The sequence below is a fragment of the Perna viridis genome, chromosome 7 (genome assembly GCF_037379345.1).
Source record: "Perna viridis isolate PV_CMFRI_1.1 ecotype Kerala chromosome 7, ASM3737934v1, whole genome shotgun sequence".
NCBI lineage: Eukaryota > Metazoa > Mollusca > Bivalvia > Mytilida > Mytilidae > Perna > Perna viridis.
Genome location: NC_142451.1, coordinates 38,066,212 through 38,087,722, shown reverse-complemented (window position 1 = coordinate 38,087,722; position 21,511 = coordinate 38,066,212). Strand labels below are relative to the sequence as shown.

Below are 21,511 nucleotides of genomic sequence, written 5' to 3'. Positions count from 1 at the left end.
GGGTCCGAGACCCCATGTGCTGATTTAAAAAAAAATAGAGACGATCGAGCTGCGTTGTGTAAACTGCGAATTAGTGCTCATGTACTGATGAATATTACTACTAAGAGGAGTTTTAACGTCATTGACTACTCTTAAGTCACGCACGGACGGTACCGATGAATGAACGAGGAAGACATTTAAATATACCTAGAAATAAAAGATACTGCCCCCATACGTAACTCAAATGATATAGAAAACGAGAAACAATTTCTTCTAAAATGCAATGTTACTTATAATGAGAAAATAACAAACATAATGAATAACAAGCTTTCAGGTTGATTTCCTCATTCATATCAAAGTGAAGATATAACAACAACCCTGTTCCAGGAGCTTAATTGTAAGATGTCTAGCAGGGTACAGAAAGTCCGCGTAGTTTCGGACAGCTCTGGCAAAACATATACGAGTTGTGACATAAAAACTCCATATGCAAGCGCTGAAAGGATGGTGTCACAGAAGACATGAAAGTTGACGATTAGGAATAAGAAGTCATCACGTTTGATGTAGATGCGATGTATAAAGTCAGCTTCATTAGATCAACAAGTAGTGGGAACACAATTTGTTCCCATCGGAATGTCGATCGTCTGTTGAACATGTCCACCACATGTACAAATATCTTGTCGATGAAATATTCCAACATTTTGACATCTTCGGTATATTTATATACAAAATATATACAAATCATATGTGTTGTTAATTTCGATATGCTGTACACGCGTTTAAAGGAGTGACCTCTCATCAGCAGCATTATAATCAAATATATAGGAGGATTTAAATCCAAAGTTAAATGTATACACGAAGTACTCAAAACAAAAATTATCGAAATAGAAAGCCAAATCCATCACCGAGAATTTCTATTATGAGCAATTTGAGGACTGAAGCCTCGTTGTTTTAGATAAAGTGCATTTTGAAATTTGTAATATACTGCGAATTTTGATAAATATAACGATCCATTGGCGGATCCAAGGGGGTGGATCCGTCAATGGAAAATATCGTCCTTTTGTATGTAAATTCGTGTATCAAGGATCCCCCTAAGGTGATTCTCTGGATCTAGCAGTGAATTCTGATATAATTCAAGTCCGACTACTGGTCTGGGTTGCCGGTGAACACAACTACATGTAGGTCAAGGACATCAACAATCGTTTTTACAAGGTATGGAGACTCCCTACCAACAATAATGTATTTGTGTCTAGGTGTTCGTCTTTTTTCAGTAAATACTTTTCAGCCGAGTACGCAGTATAAAGACTTTAAAATCATATGCTAGTATTCCGATAATAGTTTAGATTATTTTAAATAATAATTTCTGTTAGTTGCAATTTTTTCCTGATAAATAGGCTATGCAAATAATAAGAATCCCCTGTATTAAGTTTATGCATCGTAAGCTTGAAATGTTTTTTTTTATCTTGACTTTAACCACTAAAAATATCGAAGTTCTTACTTTCTTTGCGGATTATTTGGAATCAAATTTTAACACTAGAAAGTGCAAAAATGCTTGAGTAACATTTAATGTAATACCAAGCCATTTGTACAAGTTTCTTGATTGGCTTTTCCATGTATATTCTTACCACGATATTATTTTTTCTTATTATTTTACATTATACACATATACGGGTCAAATTAACGCAAATCGGGCATGCATGGTTGTGTATGTCCTTATTTGTGAACTAAGTTGGGTGTATGCTCAATATGCATGCAAAGGCCCAGTGATGGTATCAGTGGTTTCGCCCTAGTAACATGTTCGCCCTGATTGGTAAGTGGTTTCGCCCTTATCAATTAATAGGTAAATGATTGATGTTTTAATAAATAAAAGGTATTATTATTCATGATAAACTAATTAGTACTCTATCATGCTTATCTGATGTATTTGCCTGATTTATGTTGTATAATACATATTGATAAATATACTTAAAAAATAAATAAATCAAAGCTTTTGTTTTGTCATGCAATTGTATGCAATTAATTACCAAGTACCAGTCCAACTGAAGACAGCAACTATACACACACACACACACACACACACATATATATACATACATACATACATACATACATATAGTTGTAGGCTTACAGAGGCACCTGAGTTTTCTAGCACGTATCCAATACCAGCCAGCTTATATGTGCACTGGAATGGTCATGATTGCATAAGGATATTTTTAAGTAAATTTATGAACAGCAGGATGGAAATGTAGCATTTGCTACATGCTTTTATGACATAAAGTATTGGTGTTTGAAATTTCAAGATTCATTATACATCAAATATGTATTGTAAATTAGTTTTCCCAAATCATACTTTAATACAATTTAATATTCCCCATTTTCAGGGGGAATTAATTCATATTTGTGTGTAGAACCACCCTCTCTCATCAGGTGATCAAACAGCTGGTTTTTTGTTCTCTTCCTACTAAGTGTCAAATATCTGTTTTCACCTTTTCCACGGCTTTGTGTTTTCAGCCCAAGTTTCTGACCAATTGTATGAATATATGCCCTTTCATCTTTGGTAAAGTCTGATGTGAATGTTAGATCTTGTTGTGACTCTGATTTAGCATAATTTTCCACAACTTCTCTGATATTTTTACGGAAATCTTTAACTCCATTGTCTGAATTAAGGCCAAGACCTTCACGTTTAACAATTTGCTGCAGTGAACAAGCCACAGGCTCTTCTCGCCCTTTGTTGCCTTCTGCACCAACACCACCACCATTCCATCCCATTTTCCTAAGTAATTTATTACCAATATTGTCATTGGCAATCGACTGCACTTGTTTTTCAATATCACCCATTACTTCATCTTTTGAAACACAGCTATCCACAGGACAATCAACATTTTGCTTTATCTTTATCGTCCAACAAATTTTCCGTAATTCTTCTACTGCTCTAAGTGCAGCCAGATTTTTTGCGTTGACTTTTCCAACTCCGGTTGCTTCTACAATTGTCTGGCCTTCTAAGTCTATCCTGCAACGCATATTCACGCCACTTGAGTCAGGCACAAAATAAAATTCTAAAAGAGCTTTGTTTATAGCACAACTGGAACTAAGAACATTGAGAGCTTGGTTTTCATCCCCAATGCGTTCAAAAATTATAAACATTGATATGTCTCCATTTATAGAATTTCCAGAATAGTTTTTCTGACTTCCATATATAACCTTTGAATTGGATTCATACAATGCATTGTCCCAAACATAAGAATTATCATATCCAACATTGTCATAAAGATCATAGGGTGTTCCTGACTCATCAACAATATCTGTTGTACAACCAGAATCATCAGATGTTGAAAATGCTGGAATGTTGAATGTGATTCGACAAGGGCTTGAATATGTATTTTTTGGAGAAGATTCATACACTGATGATGAATGTTCACTTGTTACTGAACTTGTACATGTAGTTGTATTTGAAGCACTTTGTGTAGCATTTGATGTATTTTGTGATGTAACTACTTCACTTGGCACTAAAGCAGAATTAGAAGCATTTTTTGTTGTACTAGTTATTGAATTATCTTCCTTTTCCTGTTCTAGTTTTACAGTATTTGGTTTTTCATTTGTACCAATTAACTCAGGCTTATCAGGGTTTGATTGATCAACATAAACATGGGTGCACATCAACTTATTCACTATGATATCAAATGCTGAATGTTTTGCAGATTTCTTATTAGTTGCCGTTGCTTCTACGACCTCAAGGCCATCTACTGTTACTGTACAAACAAAGGTGTGAGCGAATTGCAAACCAACAACGTCCCGAAATTTAGTTTCCATGCCCATTTTTATTTTGTCTACTGCCATTTGCATTATTTCTATGCCATTTTTCCCTTCACCAAATTTTTTCTTCAAGTCTTTGACTGCAGTAGACAATGTTCTGAATCTCTGATCCACATCATTAACACAAGCAATATCATATTTTGAAGATGTACTGTAACCAAGGCCCATACCTTTACTTCGCCCACTCTGAACAGAGACTTTGCACGCTGTTTCTTGAGATATAGATTCAGGATAAAAATTTGAAAAGTCTGTACTTTTGAATTCACCACTTGCTTTAACAAATTTCATACCAGTGACAGGTACAACTTTCTTTACTATCATGGTACGTGGAGGTGTGGATCTAGAACTGTTTATTGAATCTTGATCCAAAGCAGGTTTTTTAGAAGGTGGTGGACTGTTCATACGACTGTTCTTCTCACCTGATGTGTGATGTTGTTCGGAGTTATGATTACCCTCAACCTCACTGTCTCCTCTTACAAATTTTACAGTTTCTCTTCCTTTTAGTCTTGAAGGAAGATTTGTTGGATCAGATGTGTCTTTTCTTTCAAAGTCCCTTGTCAGATAACTCAATTCTCTCATCACTTCTGGTGGGTACATGCAGCCCCACGTTTCAACATTGACATAACATTGTGACAAAGGGATAAGTCTGTCTTGGTCCATCTTGCCATAGTATTTGTCTAAGAATTTTCTTCGTATCTTCCATTCTGTGTTACTTTCATGAGGAGTCCTCATATATTCTATCTCTCCTTCTCTCATCCAAGAAGACATGATGACAATCTACAAAAAAAAGTATTTTAATCATGAATATAAAATTTCAGACATGTTGGGTGTGATTTTAATTCTAAGGTTGTTTTCAATACAGTGCACAAAAAAAATTGTGTTCTTCCTCAGTAAACCCATGCTACTTAAATATAAATTAAAAGATAAAAGTACCTAGTCGTCATGTCAGTGGTGGATCCAGACCATCTGCAGGAGGTGACCAAATTTCAGATTCAAAATGACAACAGAGTTCCTCATGGAAAATGATCAAAACTTTACAAAATGTAATTTTTGTAGCAAATATGGTATCAGTATACAGGAAAATGATTCTGGCATTGTACTACATGTAGGTCGATGTAACATGCACAATTTCAACTTAGAAGTCGTTAGAAGCGGTTGCATGGCACATCATTCTGACCAACAACCCGACATATCAATATCCAAACAAGAGGAGGGTTGCGAGGTTAGAGGAAATTCGTAATACCTTTTGGGATTCAGTTTCCGGAGCTATTTTCTGATTTCAAAAGGGATTAAGGAAATTTGGGCTATTTGAATGGTAGACGAGGACCCATTCTCTCGAAACCACAGAGTCACATGACAAGACTTATAAACCCTGTTTTTGGACTATTTGTCTCGGTAACAAAGAATATCCATGATAAGACACACATGCATACAAAGTGTATACATTTACTGCAGTATGGATGAAAATGAGACTATAATGCATGTGGAGTAAGGCATGATTATCTGTAAACAAAGATTACGGTGCTTCTCGAACTTACTACACGAAAATTTGTTGTCTGAATATTGATTTTAACAATCACATTAAGAGTTAAACTCTCAGGAACACACTTTCATTTTCTATATTCGCAGCAAAACAGAAACCGGATATGTTAAAAGAGTTCTAATTTGGGAGTCGAGTTCGGTGAATATAATATATGCTTGACAATTTTATAATATTCTTTTATTTTAAACCATTTGAAAATATTCTACGTTTTGTTTTATGGTGATAATAAAGCTTATAACATGTATTTTTTTAAGAAGCAGGAATAGAACCCGGAAGTTTAGTTGTGCCCGTTGTTGTACAATTTTGTTGATATTTTACTATTTCCTGTCTTGCATTTCCACTGCATTGCTTTATTATTCAATGCGTATACTAACAGACCAGATAAGAAATTAGATTGAGGTAAAATCTTAGTGTCAAGATAAAACTTATTGATATTACCTTCGATAATCTGTATAAATGTTTAAATCAACACTGTGGTATATACATGTGCTGCTCTGTGTGCATATCTACTCCAGGTAGCTGCGAAACGTAGCTCAAAGTTCTATTTTTTTGTAGATTTTTAACGTTAGATCGCAAAATAAAAAAAGAGAAAAGATCAAGAGCAACGATTTAGCAGCTATACTCCAGGCGGAAGTGGATATGCAGACTGAGAGCTGCATCATGCTGTCATACTTTCCACTAAAGACTTTATTAGCCCCAAAATACTTGCTGAATTGTTGAATTCAAGTTCACAGCATGAACATGATGAATACAAACTCACCTTCAACTGACAGTAATGGAAAAAAGGAAACAAGTGTTCAATGTATTAATTTTCAAAGAGTAATCAAGGGAACCAAGGTTATAGCGGTAATCAAAAGAATGTAATCCATGGACAAAGACCAGACATGGAAAACAGACATACACAACAAAGAACATAAAGTAACTAATATCATACATACAAAGTAACTAAAGTGAATGAGCTACTCTGACTCCACTAAAAACTGGGAGCACGGACCAGGTGCACCGGTAGGGGGTAAGCGTCCTCTGCTTTTCTAGAAACACCCGCCGAGTTGCTCATAAAAAGTCAAGTCCGGGGTAGACAAACGAGGAAAGGAAAACTATGACCCGTTGAATACATCAGTTTTCATGGTGCTGATGGATACACCATAACGATCCACGAGTTCATGATGACAACCATAAAACTTCTGTAGTGATGACTTCAATCTTGTAGCAACATAACCCTGTTCCAGAGGCCTATTTGTTAGAGTTCTAGCGTGATACAAAAAGTCTGCGTAGTTTCAGCAAGCTCTGGCATAACGTATAAGTTGTGATATGAACACTCCATACGCAGGAGCCGAAGGGATGTTGCCACAGATGAAAGGAAAGTTAACAATTCTGAATGATAAGTCATCACGTTTGGCGTAAAGTTTGGTCAATAGTTTTCCTTTACCATCGATTTCTAAGTGTAGGTCAAGATATGAGGCTGACTTCACAGTGTCTGTAGTATCCTTTATCTCAAGTTCTTTTGGGTAGATGCGATGTATCAAATCCCTGAAATTAGGATTGTTTAAAGATAATGTGTCATCTATATAGCAGAAACTGAGATTGAAGGATCTAGCCAAATGATATTCTTTCTTTCTGATCAGATCAGCTATAACATCAGCCTCATAAGAGTGAAGGAATAGGTCAGCAAGTAAAGGAGCACAATTTGTTCCCATTGGAATGCCGACCGTTTGTTGAAAAACACGTGTACCACAATGGACAAATATGTTGTCGATTAAAAATTCCAGCATTTTGTAAACATCTTCCTCTGTATATTTGGAAGATGATTTGGAATTATTTCTTACAAAGTATGAGGAAGCTCTACCAAGAACTATATATTTGTATCTTGGTGTACCATCTTTTTTGGAAAAACAACGATGTATAATGTTTTTAAGTCTGGATTTTAACTGAGTATGGGGAATAGAAGTATACAGTGTTGAAAAATCATAGGTTTTAATGATATTGTATTCAGATAATAGTCTTGAACTGATTGTATCCGAAAGATCTTTTGAATTTTTCAGGATCCACATTGAATTAATACCACTACGGGAGTAACAAGTGTTGTGGAAGGACTGTAGACCCTCTTTGACAGTTGTGAGTATAGAAGTTATAAGTTTTGAAAGAGGTTTGGTGGTACATTTTGCAGATCCAGCTATGAAACATTTGTATGGATTCTTGTGAAGTTTAGGAATCCAGTACATAGAAGGTAAATCACAATCATCGTCCTTGGTAGAGAGACCAAAAGAGGATAGCACAGATTTATGGTTTTCCACAATCTCTTCTTTGGAGAGAGTGGTAGCAGTGTAGGTCGTATCACTGCTATTATTTTCTACGTCTACCTCTGATAATAAACATTGGATATAAAACCTTTTGCAGACAAAAACAATGTTGTTTTGGGCTTTGGTTGCTGGTATGACAACATACTTGTCATGTATAGTAGACAATGTTTTTGCTACATCGGGGTCTTTGAAAACTGATGTAGCCTTTGCACTCATTGACCTACTTAAAACTTCCATTTGTTTCAAAATTAAAGACCTCACAGCCTTTAACCACACTGACAGAGAATCAATGTCTTCTTGTTCTTGTTTTATCCATTTTCTTGCATAGTCCTCGACGGCATCCATAAGAACTTTAAAGTTATAATTCCAATTTATGGAGCGTGGTTCACTGTACTTGGGACCTTTAGAAAGGACATTACGCAGAGATTCGTTTTCGATAATGGTTAAATCTCCTGTAACGACATGACCAGAAGGACCATATTTGAATGGAGAGGTTTTGCAAGGACAGTCAGGTGGGTTAGCCTTGAAGTCCTCAATCTCGAGGTTCTGCAATAGCCTTTTATAATTGAAAATTTTGGATGCGATGGTTGAAGTATAGGAATATGAAATAATTGGTATGGATTTGTCTTTGAAATATGGGGTAATTTTGTTGGTAACAATTTTGTGATGGAGGATGTTAGCCAAATTAATTGCATCTATACCTTTGTTGACAAACGGTAGTGGAAGAAATGATTGTTTTTCTTCATCTTGACTTTTCACACAAACTGATTTAAAGAGTCTGTGGAAACCAATATCCAAAGTGATAGCAACAAGTCTGTATAATGATGATGTTGGGTCAGAAACAGGAGAGTCAAGACTTGTTTTGTAAAGGGAGTGTAGTAGAGTGAGAGGTATAGAATAAAGTTTGGTTCTAATGTGATGAAGTCCAAGAGGTTTTTGTATGAAAGCAAGGAGACCATCTATGTAGACATCATGTAACTTAGGTGACGTATAGTGGCGATGGCCATGACTCCTTTCCCGTCTTGGATTTTTGTCAAATAAATTCATCACATTTATGTTATTGTTATATTGGCTTGAAAGGTTTCCTATACTTTTGATGTTGACATTGCATCCGTAAGGTTTTGCAGTACCTAGTCTGCGTATCCAGTACTCCTCTCTTTCCCTACGATAGTTATTTGTACTTATAGTAGAAATGAATTTGATTGTAAATAAATTTTCTCATTTATTTTTTTTTTAATTTGAAAAAAAACTTAAGAATTGTAAATAAGTTTGAAGGAATCCAACACAAAATAGGAGGATTACAAACTTCAATCTATAATAGTGTATGCATATGTTGTTAAACTGTAAGAGGCCCTTTAATGCTGTAGTGATTGCCCCATTCATACATTACTACAGTAAAATCCACACACTTTGCATACAAATGTAATATGTCCCGAAAATGTCGATTCATACGTTGTCCCTCAGAAAAACCCCCATGGGGATTTCCAAAAGTTCGCAGGTATGTGACTTTCTCAAAATAAGTTTTAGTTAACATAAAAAAGTGTTTTAATTCAGATGTGTCTTTGATTTTGTGAATTGTATAACAATTTTTAAACCAATTAATGTGCCCTAAAAATCAAACAGTGCCCTTTTGAAAAAAAATTACCATGCCCTTTTCTAATCCTAGATTTAACACTATCCAGCAGTACCAGAGTTTGTCTGGCAAGCTATTTTCTGACCTGGTGCTATACTATGGAAGAACGGAATTCCAACCTCTTACATTGTAGGAGTACCTGCATATCATGATATGCATGTAGAATAAACCTTTAGATTCTGAGTGTGTTTGTATGGATGGGGTGACAAATTTTATGTGTTAGAATATTTAATTCTGAAATTTTGCAGGTCAGAATTTTTTTCAACCACATAGGAGCAATATTATTTGTTACATGTATTTATTTCCAATTCACTGTATGGGGTGTCTGGACTAGTCCCTTTTTGGATTCAGCACTGGAGATTTATGTTTGTTTTGACCACAACTGTTGTTATATATCTCTGGTGCCAAATCCCAAAAGGGATTTAATTTGAACAAGTTAGGGTCAGAAAATTTACCTCTATTTATTTTCTCGAAGGTTTAGGCCAGAATGTTTGTTTTCAACATTTTCAGGGTCAGAAAATTACCAGCCTGCCTCAGAATCAAATGGTTGCACCCTAGGCTTTACACTCTAAATACAGTCCTATTTCTGTAACATAAAACTTTGCATTTGCACAAAGCTACAATTGTATAATGCTATCCTAGGAATAGTTTTCATCTGTAGAAAATTGAGTAAAAGTGAATGGATATCTGTGATATTGTAACAAGTGGTGTGATAGTCTCATACCACTAAAGGAATGCTATGATTTATTTATTTATTTTTGGGGGTTGTGACTTGAAGTCTTGGGGTCCAAAAGTGGCCAATCCCTGCTTTTATATTAAACTGTATAAAGTAAAGTATTATTGGTTGCACTAAACCACATAAGTATCTCTGTCATATAAATTCAATGTGGATCTTTCGATGTATCATTTCATAATTATCATTTTTCATGGACAATTGCACTCTTTCTTAAACTGAATACTCATTTCAGAAATGGAAGTTGATACACCTGTTGATGTTGAAAAGTACAGAACAGAATATGAAAGTAACACAGAATGGAGAGAACGGAAAAAGTTCCTAGAGGCTCATCACGATAAGTTTGATGAAAATAGACTGATTTGTCTGTCAAACTGTTACCTAAATGTCAAAATGACAGGTTGTCGTTATCCAGTTGAAGTCATGAGACAGCTACATGAACTTGCAAAAGATATCAATGAGGACATAGAAATGTAATGCATCAGACTTTGGCTCTAATGTTTTAGTTCTTGACAAATGAAGACAGTTTGATGTGAAAACCAATGCAACTATTGAGAGGAGACAATTACAAAATGGAAACCAGTGATTTCAGAAGAGAAACATTTTGTTACATTGTATTTTTCAGTACATAAAGTTACATGCTCAAATGCTAGCCAATCATGGTTTTTAAGTACTTCTCTGTCTAAGAATCAGGCAAAATTTGTATACGGTGTGGCACATGAAGGTAAAAATGCAGATATTTTATTGCATTAACCAAGTACATGTACATGTATTTATACCTGAAAACATCCAGAAATAACCATCAAAGTGTTTGTAATTTGCCTTTTTAAGATATTGATGCGTCAGATGTGTCACAATGGAAAATGGCAGGAAAATTTTCCCATTTTGTCCTTATATAGTCAGTAAAAAATATCTACATTACAGATGCTTCAGGATAAATTTTAAAAGCTTTTCAGTTGTTTATAGATATTAAATATATCTGAGGCAAAAAAGACCAAATTGAGAATTACTGTAAAAGTACTATAGTTAGTGGGGTACCAATTTATGTGGTTTCGTTGGTAAACCAAACCACGAAATTTGGTTCATAAACGAAAAGGAGTTTTCCATTTATGTGTATACAGAAAACCTCAAAACCCTGAATTCAAGAATCCACATACTTGTGTTTCTTCCCTTATCCAAGAACATTGGTATCCACAAATTAAAGTTCTTTCACAGTATGATGTGCCACCCATTGCCTGATTCTTACACAGAATGGTACTTAATAAAATTCAAACTAATAGTAACATTGAATGCATTGCTGAGAAGTTTTTCAATAATGTTTGTACTTTCTTATAGATATTCATGAATATGTTTATACTGGTATTTACTTCTATTTTCTGAGTAAATATTGCCTTTTATACAATGTACATGTACCATTTGATCATGAAAACTAATATAAAAAATGAAATGTAAAACAAAAATTGTAATTGTATTTATTAAAATTTATTACATTTGAATATTTCAAGTCATTTTGGTTAAACCCCCTTTGTCAAATTATGTTTCATATAGTATGTATATTCATTTTTAAAACATGCCAATTTATTAAACTTTTAATCATTAAAATCATTTTTAAAGATAGTTTGTGTTTTCTTTTGAATTAATGCTCCTCTTGGGTAAATAAAATGCTGTATAAGTGGCAGCTTGTTATGATTTTAGGTATCATCTCTGAGCAGTTAGGGCAAGTGTCAGTACTTACTTTTTTTTGCCCGTTACCCCTACTGGTGCATAGGCCACCAACAAGTCTTTTCCAGCCATCTCTGTCCTGGGCTGCTCTTTCTATTTCTGTTCAATTCTTCCCCATCTCTTTCATATCTGCCTCTAAGTCCCTTTTCCAGGTGTTCTGGGTCTACCCCTTTTTCGTTTTCCTTGGGGATTCCAGGTCAGGGCTTGCCTTGTTAAACTGGTTGTTGGTTTCTGCAGTGTGTGACCTATCCATCTCCAGCATACTGGTAAATTTCTTGTTTGGTGTTTCTGTAGCTGCCTCTTTTTTAGATGGTGGGATAGCTGACCCCACGCCCAACCCTCCTCATTTCTCATCCAGACTTGGGACCGGCAATGGTAGAGTATCAGTACACTTTACTTAAGCTGCACACAAGTCTGAACTTTGATTGTGATTAAAAATTATGAAACAGCATAGGTTTCTGACACAACATAGGTGTATTCATACAACTTAAAATTTAACATTAACTCATGGTTAGATTTAGCATTTAGAAGAATCTTAAGAACATGAAAAAATTAAAATACTAAGTGTACATATCAAAGAATCAAGAATTCATTTTTTTTGCTTTAATCTCTTTAGGTCATGATTTGGATCACTTGAACGCCAGGACTATTACAATCCCTTACTCTTATACAACCACAATATGTGAACATACAAAAACACCGTCTTTCATCTTTCGAAGGACCTTACACTTAATTGGCAATAAAGAGTTACAAAAACACTGTCTTTTCTAAGGATCTTACACTTAATTGGCAATAAAGAGATTCAAAAACACCCGTCTTTTTGAAGGACCTTACACTTAATTGGCAATAAAGAGATACAAAAACACTGTCTTTTCGAAGGACCTTACACTTGAGGAGGGTTGGGAGTTGGCGCCTTTAAAAATAGTTTAAATTTGCAACAGCTTTTGGGACTGTTCCGAGTCAGAAACCTCTTGCTTCTGTTAATCTTATATAACTTTGAAGTTTGCTTTTTTATATTTAGTGCTGATTTTGCTGAACCAATACATTTGTCATTTTCGGACCTGTTGAAGGCAGACTCCAGGTGTAGTAAATTCTCACCGTTCATTGAAAGCCCAGACTGCCATTGGCTGTTTTTTTTCAGTTTTGTTGGGTAGTTTAAACTTTTATCCAGTGGCAGATCCAGAGTGATTAAGGGGTTTGGCACCCCTTAAATATTGGTAAATTTGTCATTTTCATTAAAATTGACAAATAATGGTAAATAATTTCCTATCACCAAACTTTTTCTGAGGACTCCTAGCTGGCACCCTTCCTTTTCAAAGTTTTTGGATACGCCCCTGAATTCTATACTTTTTTTTTGGTTCAAGTAAAATAAGGACAACGTACATGCTATATTATAATCCGAATGTATGTGTTACACCAGATTAAATTAGTTGAAGTTGTGCTGTTTCATGGTTCAAGGTAATAGGCTATTTGATTAAATCTACCAAATGGTACTAATGATTTGTTTCATTGAAACCCAACCATACTAGTACAATTACTAGTTAGAGGCATTACCTCTCTTTGTAAGTATCATGCAAAATTGATCTTAAGTTTTTATCTGAATGATAAACTAATACTAATCATGTCGTCAGTTAAGTGGTTAGTGTGTTTAGTGAATCCAGTGTCTTTTTGAATGCATGAGTCACTTCCTGTTTTGATATTTATAGACTGCTACTTACATGTAAATAGTAACATTTTGTATTTTTGTGAGGTTTTATTGTAAGTGTTTGTTGTTTAATTGGATTTTATGGAACATTTCAATCTGATTCTTGTAATTCATAATAAATATTTGCCCCATTAAAGCACATGATAAGGTCCTCTGTGAAAAATATGTGTACAATAATTTTAACATGCTCACATGACAGCAAAACAAAAATCAAAATTTTACCAAAAATCTTCTAAAAATAAAATGTGTCATTAAATAGAAAGCACAAAGTCCCATAACTCTGAAATAAAAAATAGAAATTTCACAAAAGAATATATACACCATTATATTAAAGCACTGTTAAAGTTTGAATTAGAAGTCAACAAGCTAAATAATGATATGATACGCTATGTTTACAACAGACAGACAGACAGACAGACCTATACTGTACTAAATGTATATGCCCTCTTTTAATCAGTATACAATGATAGGAAAACATTGCCTGTATACAGAAAGAAAAAAAACAAATTTGAAATTTATAAAACAAATTTAATAAACCAATGTATTATATTGTAAAAAAAACAATCATAAATAAATTATAACAAGTTTCAGTGTTATCATCAGAAATGTCAGCTTATATTCTACTGAAAGAAATGAAATTTTGAGTAGTAGCAATTTGATGTACCTGTTCATATTGTAATATACTAGAAATAATTAACTGAAATGGAATGGGGAGGTTTAGTGTGCTATAAAATCTAGTTTGACCCACCATTTACATCAGGTAATAATATGAGACCAATCAGTGGAGTTAAGTATCCAACCATATTTATGTGAGAAGTCAATAATTTTGAATAAGGATGTGTGAATTCAAGGAAAATAATGTTTTCCTACATCATGTTATCCTTATATAAATTAATTTGAGATAAATTCTGTAATCTGATTGATTAAAATAATTTTGTTATATCTCAATGGATAAAAAAATATTGACACACCTCTATTCAGTTAAAGTCAGAGCTATTTTTTCATTTTTAAAGATAAAAATATGTTTTAAAGTGAATTTCACGCAATAAACAATATGCACATGGAAAATTTATGTTATTTTTTCAATAGACAAAATTTTTATTATAGCCAATTCTTAAGTGTAATGTCACAGAAGACATGTATATTTGACACATTGATGAAATTAACAGATTTGTATAAGAAAATACTGTGAAAGTACTTTGATTCGTGGATACCGATTTTCATGGATTAGGGAAGAAACACAAGTTTGTGGATTCTTGAATTTGTGGTTTTGAGGTTTTTAGTATACACATTGATGGAAATCTCCTTTATGTTGGAAACAAAATGTCGTGGTTTAGCCTACCCATGAAAACCATGAAAATTGGTACCCCACAAACAATAGTACTTTCACACAGTTAAAACATTACTTGAACAGATTAGAAGACACCCCAGTAGATTATAATTGTTACTTGGGACTTGGGCTCTTATTTCCTGTCACTATTCCATAAACCCTTTCAACAACTAAGGTAATAATACATGTATAATAATTTCGTTAAATTTCTATGAAGTAAGTCTTAGGTCAAGCAGAAAGTATATTCCTGCATTCAGACTTTATATTGAAATGCTTCTTATTAAACCCTGCCTTCCTAAAAAACAAAAAAAAACAAAAAAAAACAAAAAACAAAAACAAAAAAATCAATTCTTCAGATGCATTTTGTCACTTGAATGAAAGTTATCAATTTTATAAATATACATTTATACTCTTTAAAGTGATTGGCATTTGAAACAACAAGTTTGCACAAAGAATTTTTTTAAATGGCAAAATAAAATACAAGCTTACAAATAAATTAACAATGAAGATGTTATATACATGTATCTGAAGTGAAAATAACTACATGTACATGTACAATTCTGGTCTCGACACAAAGAAACACCTATGTTGTCGATTTCCAAAAACATCGTAAAATGCTATTTTAGGTTGTGACATCATTATTTACGATCAACTTTACACTTACGACTTTTTGTGAAATCAACACCTGGTCTCTTGACACAAAGAAACACCTAGGATTTCCATTCTCAGCAAGTAATCAAATATGCATACAACTTCTACAGCAAGTATAATAATTTAGTCAGGGGAAAGGGGTAGTTTTCTTTACACTAGTAAAACTTCCTACGTTTAAAACTGGATAATTGAAAAGGAGATTTAAATTTCCCATTTTTCTATTGATATTTGACATTATATTTTCCCCTAAGTATTTGAAATTAAGTCTACATCTCCATTTCAATCATCTATGTTTACTACCTAATAGAATTAACCATGTAATGGTCATTCAACTAAAAGAAGAACAACTCAATCTTAAAGTAAACTATTTAATTTGCTATAACCACCATAGGATGATAAAACTTAGTTGTATCCCACCATTATTATATTTAAAAAAAAATTCTATCACCTTTTTTGATTTTACTTTGTTGAGTTAAAGATATAATTTAAACAGCCCCTAAATACAGCACAAATATATTTTTGGGCCTATAGCTCTCCCACTGAAAAGTATAAAATTCAGTTATTTATTATGAAATATATTTTTGGGCCTATAGCTCCTATTGAAAAGTAGAGAATTCAGTTATTTATTATGAAATATATTTTTGGGCCTATAGCTCCTATTGAAAAGTATAGGATTCAGTTATTTATTGTGAAATAATCTACTATCTGTTGTACAAACATGGACTATGATGAATGTATATGGTGGTTATAAAGCTATAGAAACCAATAAATTTATGTATCTAAATTTTTTTCAGGAATGGCACATAAAACTTGTTGTATGCAAATAACTGATCAGTTTAAAACATTCAATTAAAAAAATAACGTAATTGATAAACGAGAAAAATCAAGAATTTCTGCCTGATTATTTTGCAAAGGTTAACTTCAAAAGAGAAATACACACAATTTTACAATGTATATGAACTGTAATTATATACATGTTTATGTAAGATTCGTTTCAGTTTTTTAAACTGATTATTAATAGTCCCTATATCATCAATTATCTGATTGTGGTTTAATATCCAACAGCAGATATTTCAAGCATTTTAGGAAGAGAATGTTTGACCATTATTTGAAGATTAAGTGCAAGTGTTTGTAAGAATCAGGTAAAATGGGAAAAATCAGAAACAAGCATGTCAAAACCCCACCGATCTGACAATGTAATATCACTTAAGGATACTTTCTCTATTTGAAAAGACCATTATTTGATCTCAGTATCGCTGGCTTTCCTCAGAATTTTTTCAATAGAATGTTAGAAAAATGAGGTTTTTGACAGAGTTATTTGCCCTTGAAAAATAGTACCCGCAAAATAGATTGTTAACAATACATAAGGCTTATCATTTTTTGAATTGTTGAAAACTGATACCAGGGAATATGTTCACTTGACAGGATCCGCTAAAATTATCAACCGCTAAAATCAATAAGTTTACGGTATTTTTCTTGGGGAATATATCCTAACATACATCGTGAGGAAATGAGCAAAATAGGAAATGCCAATAGGCACAGAACTGTGATATCAGCATTTCAACTATACAAATATCATTTCTTAAGTGGATTTCAATAACATTGACAAGAAAACATGTTAATAAATACAAAAATTACATACAAACACAACATACCATACGCAAATCTTATAAACTTCTATTAAATAAAATATGTGTCCTGTCCACAGGGGCTTGTTCTCACTATCAAATGTGCAACCCAAAGTATAAAAATGTGCTTTTAAACTAGTTGGGCTGCATATTTGAAAGTGGGAGCAAGCCCCTGCACCCGTCCACTGTGTGGCTTGGCATAAAGAGACTATCAGCAGATGAAAACATGTTGTTTATTATATCTGTATCAGGAACTAAATAAGAAGTCATTCTGTTTTTGATAGACCTAAACTTTATAATAGTAACAAATCATAACTTCTTGGTAATCTATGTTGTAGCAAAATAAGTATGTTAATCTCTACCCCTAAAATGATCAAAATCTTGTTGACAGAGCATTGAGATGACTACTTCTACACAAGCTAACATATTATCTATGACTTAAGTACTTCTCAATCTAATAATCGGGCAAAAATGTGTATAAGGTGAGGCACACAAAGAAAAAATACCCAGAGATTTTATTGCATTATCCAAGTATTTATACCTCATAACCTCAAGAAGTAACTGTCAAAGTGGTTGTAAAGTTTGCCTTTTTAAGATATAGATAGGTCAAATTTAATTGAAATGCACTAAGGAAAAATGGCAGAAAAATTTTCCTGAACTTTTTCCTTATATAATCAATCAAAAAATATCTTTGTCATCAATGCTTCAGGATAAATTCAAATAGCTTTTCAGTTGTTTTCTACATGTATTTGAATATGTTTGAGGCAAAAAAGACCAAATTGAGAAAAATGCCACTCATTGCCGGATTCTTTCACAGAATGGTACTTAAATTCTCAAAGTGGAGCATGACTAGGTAACTTTGAAATAAATAAGACAAAATATGTACAGGTAATCATATACATTGCCATTAACAAGCAACTGAATCAAGTTTATTATGATAAAAACTACTTAATGAAAAAAACTACACTGGAAAACTTGAGATCCTTTTTTTCGACAGATGACCTATAAAATGAGAGGTAAACCTTTGTATTCCTGAACTACAATTGTCATTATTGTCACTTACTGTTTTAAATGTAAAAGTATCAACATTGGTCAAATATCATCAAGGGAGGTAATTAACAAAATTTTATCTCAAAAATAATTTCACTTGCAAGTTATCTGGAAATGACAATAATATAAAGATATCTGGAAATGACAATAATATAAAGATAACTTCAACAAATAAATTTACAAGAAATTAACAGCCATTTTTACTGTATATACAATTTTTCTTTTCTTTTTCATGTCTGTATTTTTTCTGTTGAGCCATCTTCTTTCACTGAGCTTTCTGATCTTTGTGAACTAGAATCTATCCCAGAATCCTTTGACCTGGAAGTTTTGCTCTCAATTGAGGATGACCTTTGAACTGGTGATGAAGCTGAGTTAGTGGATGGGGAGTTTGGTCTCCCCGTTTTAGTTGGTGTTGACATTTGTTGTTTAATCACAAATTCAGGTCCTCCGCCGTAAATTTCGAACAAAAATCGCCACATTTCGTCAGATAATTGTCCATGATCAGCATTGACCTTGAGTGTGACCTGTCCTTGTTTATTGGTGGTAATCTTTGAGTTATCAATTGGTCCTGGTGGTGCTGAAATTGAGAAAATGACAACATAAGATATCAGACAGCAACCAAAATTGCTTAAAATATATGCCCATCCATAAATCCATACACCAAATTTGAAATGCTCTTTTATCCTATTATAAGTATAAAATTTGGCGTTTCTTTATATTGAGTTGTCTGTATTTCTGATTTTTCATTATTTGTCTTCTGTATATTAAGATGTCTCTATTTATCATGGTATTATAGCACCTTCATATCGAACTGCAAAAAAAAACTTTCAAAACTCTCATCAGCTGTAACAGTAAAGATAAACAAATTATGATATGGGCTTTCTCATATCAAACCCCATACCAGCATTCAACCTAAGCTCTCATGCATGATATGATGGTCTATGGTAGTTACCATTTGTGATACATTGAAAAAAAATCTATATTGAAATATATTTACATTAAACCATGAGCTGATAATTGTTTCTATTATCGCTGAAAGAAAAATCAAAGTGCTGTTAGCACTGGAAGTTTTTGATTATTGTGAAAATTGTAGTATGAACAAAATTTCATAAGATTAAATGGTGTTCTACTTATTTCTGAAGTATAAAATATAATAAATAATTATTTTAATTAGTATCCAACTTCACACATATTTTGTTCCATTTCACCTTCTCCCCTAATGCTTAAACCTGTCCAAAAGTTATTTTGCATTTGCATTCAAAAACTATTCTAAACGAGTATTTATCCCAAATAATAATTACACTCAAATAAACCTAATTTTAGCTTAAGAAGGAAAATTTGTTGATGAAGTCAGATTTTTTAAAACTACACTTTTTATCAATTTGAATTTTCCCACCAAGTTTATTTAATTTAAATCACCGTTCTTCACTTCCTGTTTATTAATACATCTATTATAGGCTTAAGTTTTTGCCTGATGTTAAATGGAACATGCTTCACATATTTAATATTTCTTGACACAATTATGCAAGAACTGAATTCCCTAAATGCCAATTTATTACTTAACATCTTTCAAGGCTAAAAGGAGTTCCTTAAATCTTCAATTTATTTAAAGACACTGGTAGATCTTGATTTCATTTGCAGAAATATCACTGAGCTGAATAACTGCTTGAAACATACATGTATAAAAACGTTACTGGTTATAAAACAAGTATTGAATGATACAAAAAGAGTTACCTTTGGACTATATTTTTGTGTAGTGTTCAGAAATAGTACAGAAGTTCCAGACATAAACGGGTGACAAGGTATTTTGATCCTGAAGGATCAAAAACCAAAAAATAGAACAAGATGGTTCAAATTATTACTTCTTAGATATAAATCTTCATGAACATAATTCTATCATTTTTCCCCAGTTTTTTTATATTCTACAAAGGTGATTCTTTTTCTCAAACAAATAAAATTCACTTACCTTCTGTTTTTCCTCTGACAAAGTTCTCCCATTCTTTAAACCATGACATACTAATTGCATACAAGCTACAGGGACTTTCTTCTTCTTTGAATCTTTCATTCAACTAATTAAAATAGATAATCATGATTGTAAAGCTTTCAAATACAATGAAATCTGTTCAAACCAAATGAAACTCTTAATAAAAAAGAAGTCCGATCTTTCCTTTTCCAGAGACCATTAAAAGTGGAACTTGACATAAGAATCGTGCAAAATGTGATTCATGGTTGGAAAACCTACATATTTTCATTTTTGATGTTTTGTTTACTATGTCACAATAAACAGAAAGTAATATGTCACTTTTCATATAACACTTATTCATAAGAGATAAAAATTATATAAAATGTACTGTAGCATTCAAAATTAAGGGAAAAAAATCTGTAAATGACACTAAAATACAATAGAATCCATTGGATTTTCCATGTGGATTATCTCATAAGAGCAGACAGATTTGAATGAATAATTATATCTTTCATCATACAGACTTACATAGCAACTTCATAACAAAAATAAAAATATGTAGCCTTTTTGGGATGTATCACATATGACCGAATATTTATGATTCTTAGAAGACTGCTACTTATATGCATTCAACCCTGTGTAATCTGAAAGCCTGCCTTAAACGAACAAATTCTTCAGTTGCAGGGGGTTTGATTCCACTGTAAATACATGTACATTGATTTTGTGGATTTCAGAATCTTTCACAAAGACCAACCAGAACAAATGTAGTAGAAGTACTAAGACAGCTAAAAACTGTAAGGACTGTATCTAGGAAGTCAACCAGTGACAAATACACTAATCACACACCAACCAGAAGTGTGTAGCAGTATGGAAATTGATACAGGGAGTATTACACAGAGCCCAATATGGGAAAATGTGATTTCTATCTAAATTAAATAAAATACTTCACAGGGCATAATTTGTGATACAATTTCAAAAAGACCCATTCACATATACTCAAACAATTATTGGGACATCAGGAAAATGCTTGTTTCTAGCTCATTTTTGGCTTCTCATTGTCACAATGAGCTTTGATCAACAGGAACAACAAATAAACACTAGTGTACAGGATCAGATACAACCATACATCAATAAAGGTTTCCATCTCTGTCTGTTGTCTTTGTTTGAGTTGATCTAATTCCCTCTGACATGATTGACAGGCATACAGATGGTTACACACTGGCCCTCCACCAAATCTACAAAATAAAGAGAAAGTAAAAGTTATAAATAATAAAAGGGAAAAGCTCACAAAAAAATAAGGTCTTTAATTGTAGGAAATCCATCAAATACACAGTACATGTAAATATTAAGGTACATGCAGTACAAAATGTAAAACGTAGAAATCCAATTTCCTGTAAACCAAAATATTTTTATGTTTTTCACTCCATCATTCTAAAACAAGGAACCTCTCCTAAAAAGTTCTAG

The 21,511-nt window shown here is 33.0% G+C and overlaps 2 protein-coding genes and 1 long non-coding RNA gene across 5 annotated transcripts in view; 1 reads left to right on the top strand and 2 right to left on the bottom strand.

Moving 5' to 3' along the window:
• Window positions 1-1,881: 1,881 nt before the first annotated feature.
• On the bottom strand, window positions 1,882-5,459 carry LOC148612592 (uncharacterized). 2 transcript variants are annotated; one of them, XM_088594149.1, is made up of 2 exons: window positions 5,328-5,459; window positions 1,882-4,566 (listed from the first exon to the last, which is right to left on the bottom strand). In XM_088594149.1, the coding sequence occupies exon 2, from the start codon at window positions 4,555-4,557 to the stop codon at window positions 2,338-2,340; it is 2,220 nt and encodes a 739-aa protein (XP_088450275.1). In that variant the 5' UTR covers window positions 4,558-4,566; window positions 5,328-5,459; the 3' UTR covers window positions 1,882-2,337. The 2 variants fall into 2 exon arrangements, with proteins under 2 accessions (XP_088450275.1, XP_088450274.1); XM_088594148.1 differs by having other exon boundaries at window positions 5,398-5,447.
• Window positions 5,460-5,461: 2 nt separating this feature from the next.
• On the top strand, window positions 5,462-11,615 carry LOC148612591 (uncharacterized). The gene is made up of 2 exons (XR_015924429.1): window positions 5,462-5,731; window positions 10,234-11,615. It is a non-coding gene; the product is annotated as an uncharacterized LOC148612591 (long non-coding RNA).
• Window positions 11,616-13,932: 2,317 nt separating this feature from the next.
• LOC148612588 (ubiquitin carboxyl-terminal hydrolase 20-like) overlaps window positions 13,933-21,511 on the bottom strand; it is a 38,348-nt gene continuing 30,769 nt past the window's right edge. For both annotated transcript variants that reach the window (XM_088594140.1, XM_088594139.1), the window contains exons 20-22: window positions 21,174-21,282; window positions 20,051-20,153; window positions 13,933-18,661 (exon numbers count right to left, since the gene is read on the bottom strand). In XM_088594140.1, coding sequence (XP_088450266.1) covers window positions 18,315-18,661; window positions 20,051-20,153; window positions 21,174-21,282 — 559 coding nt within the window. In that variant the 3' untranslated portion in view covers window positions 13,933-18,314. The remainder of the gene's footprint in view (window positions 18,662-20,050; window positions 20,154-21,173; window positions 21,283-21,511) is intronic.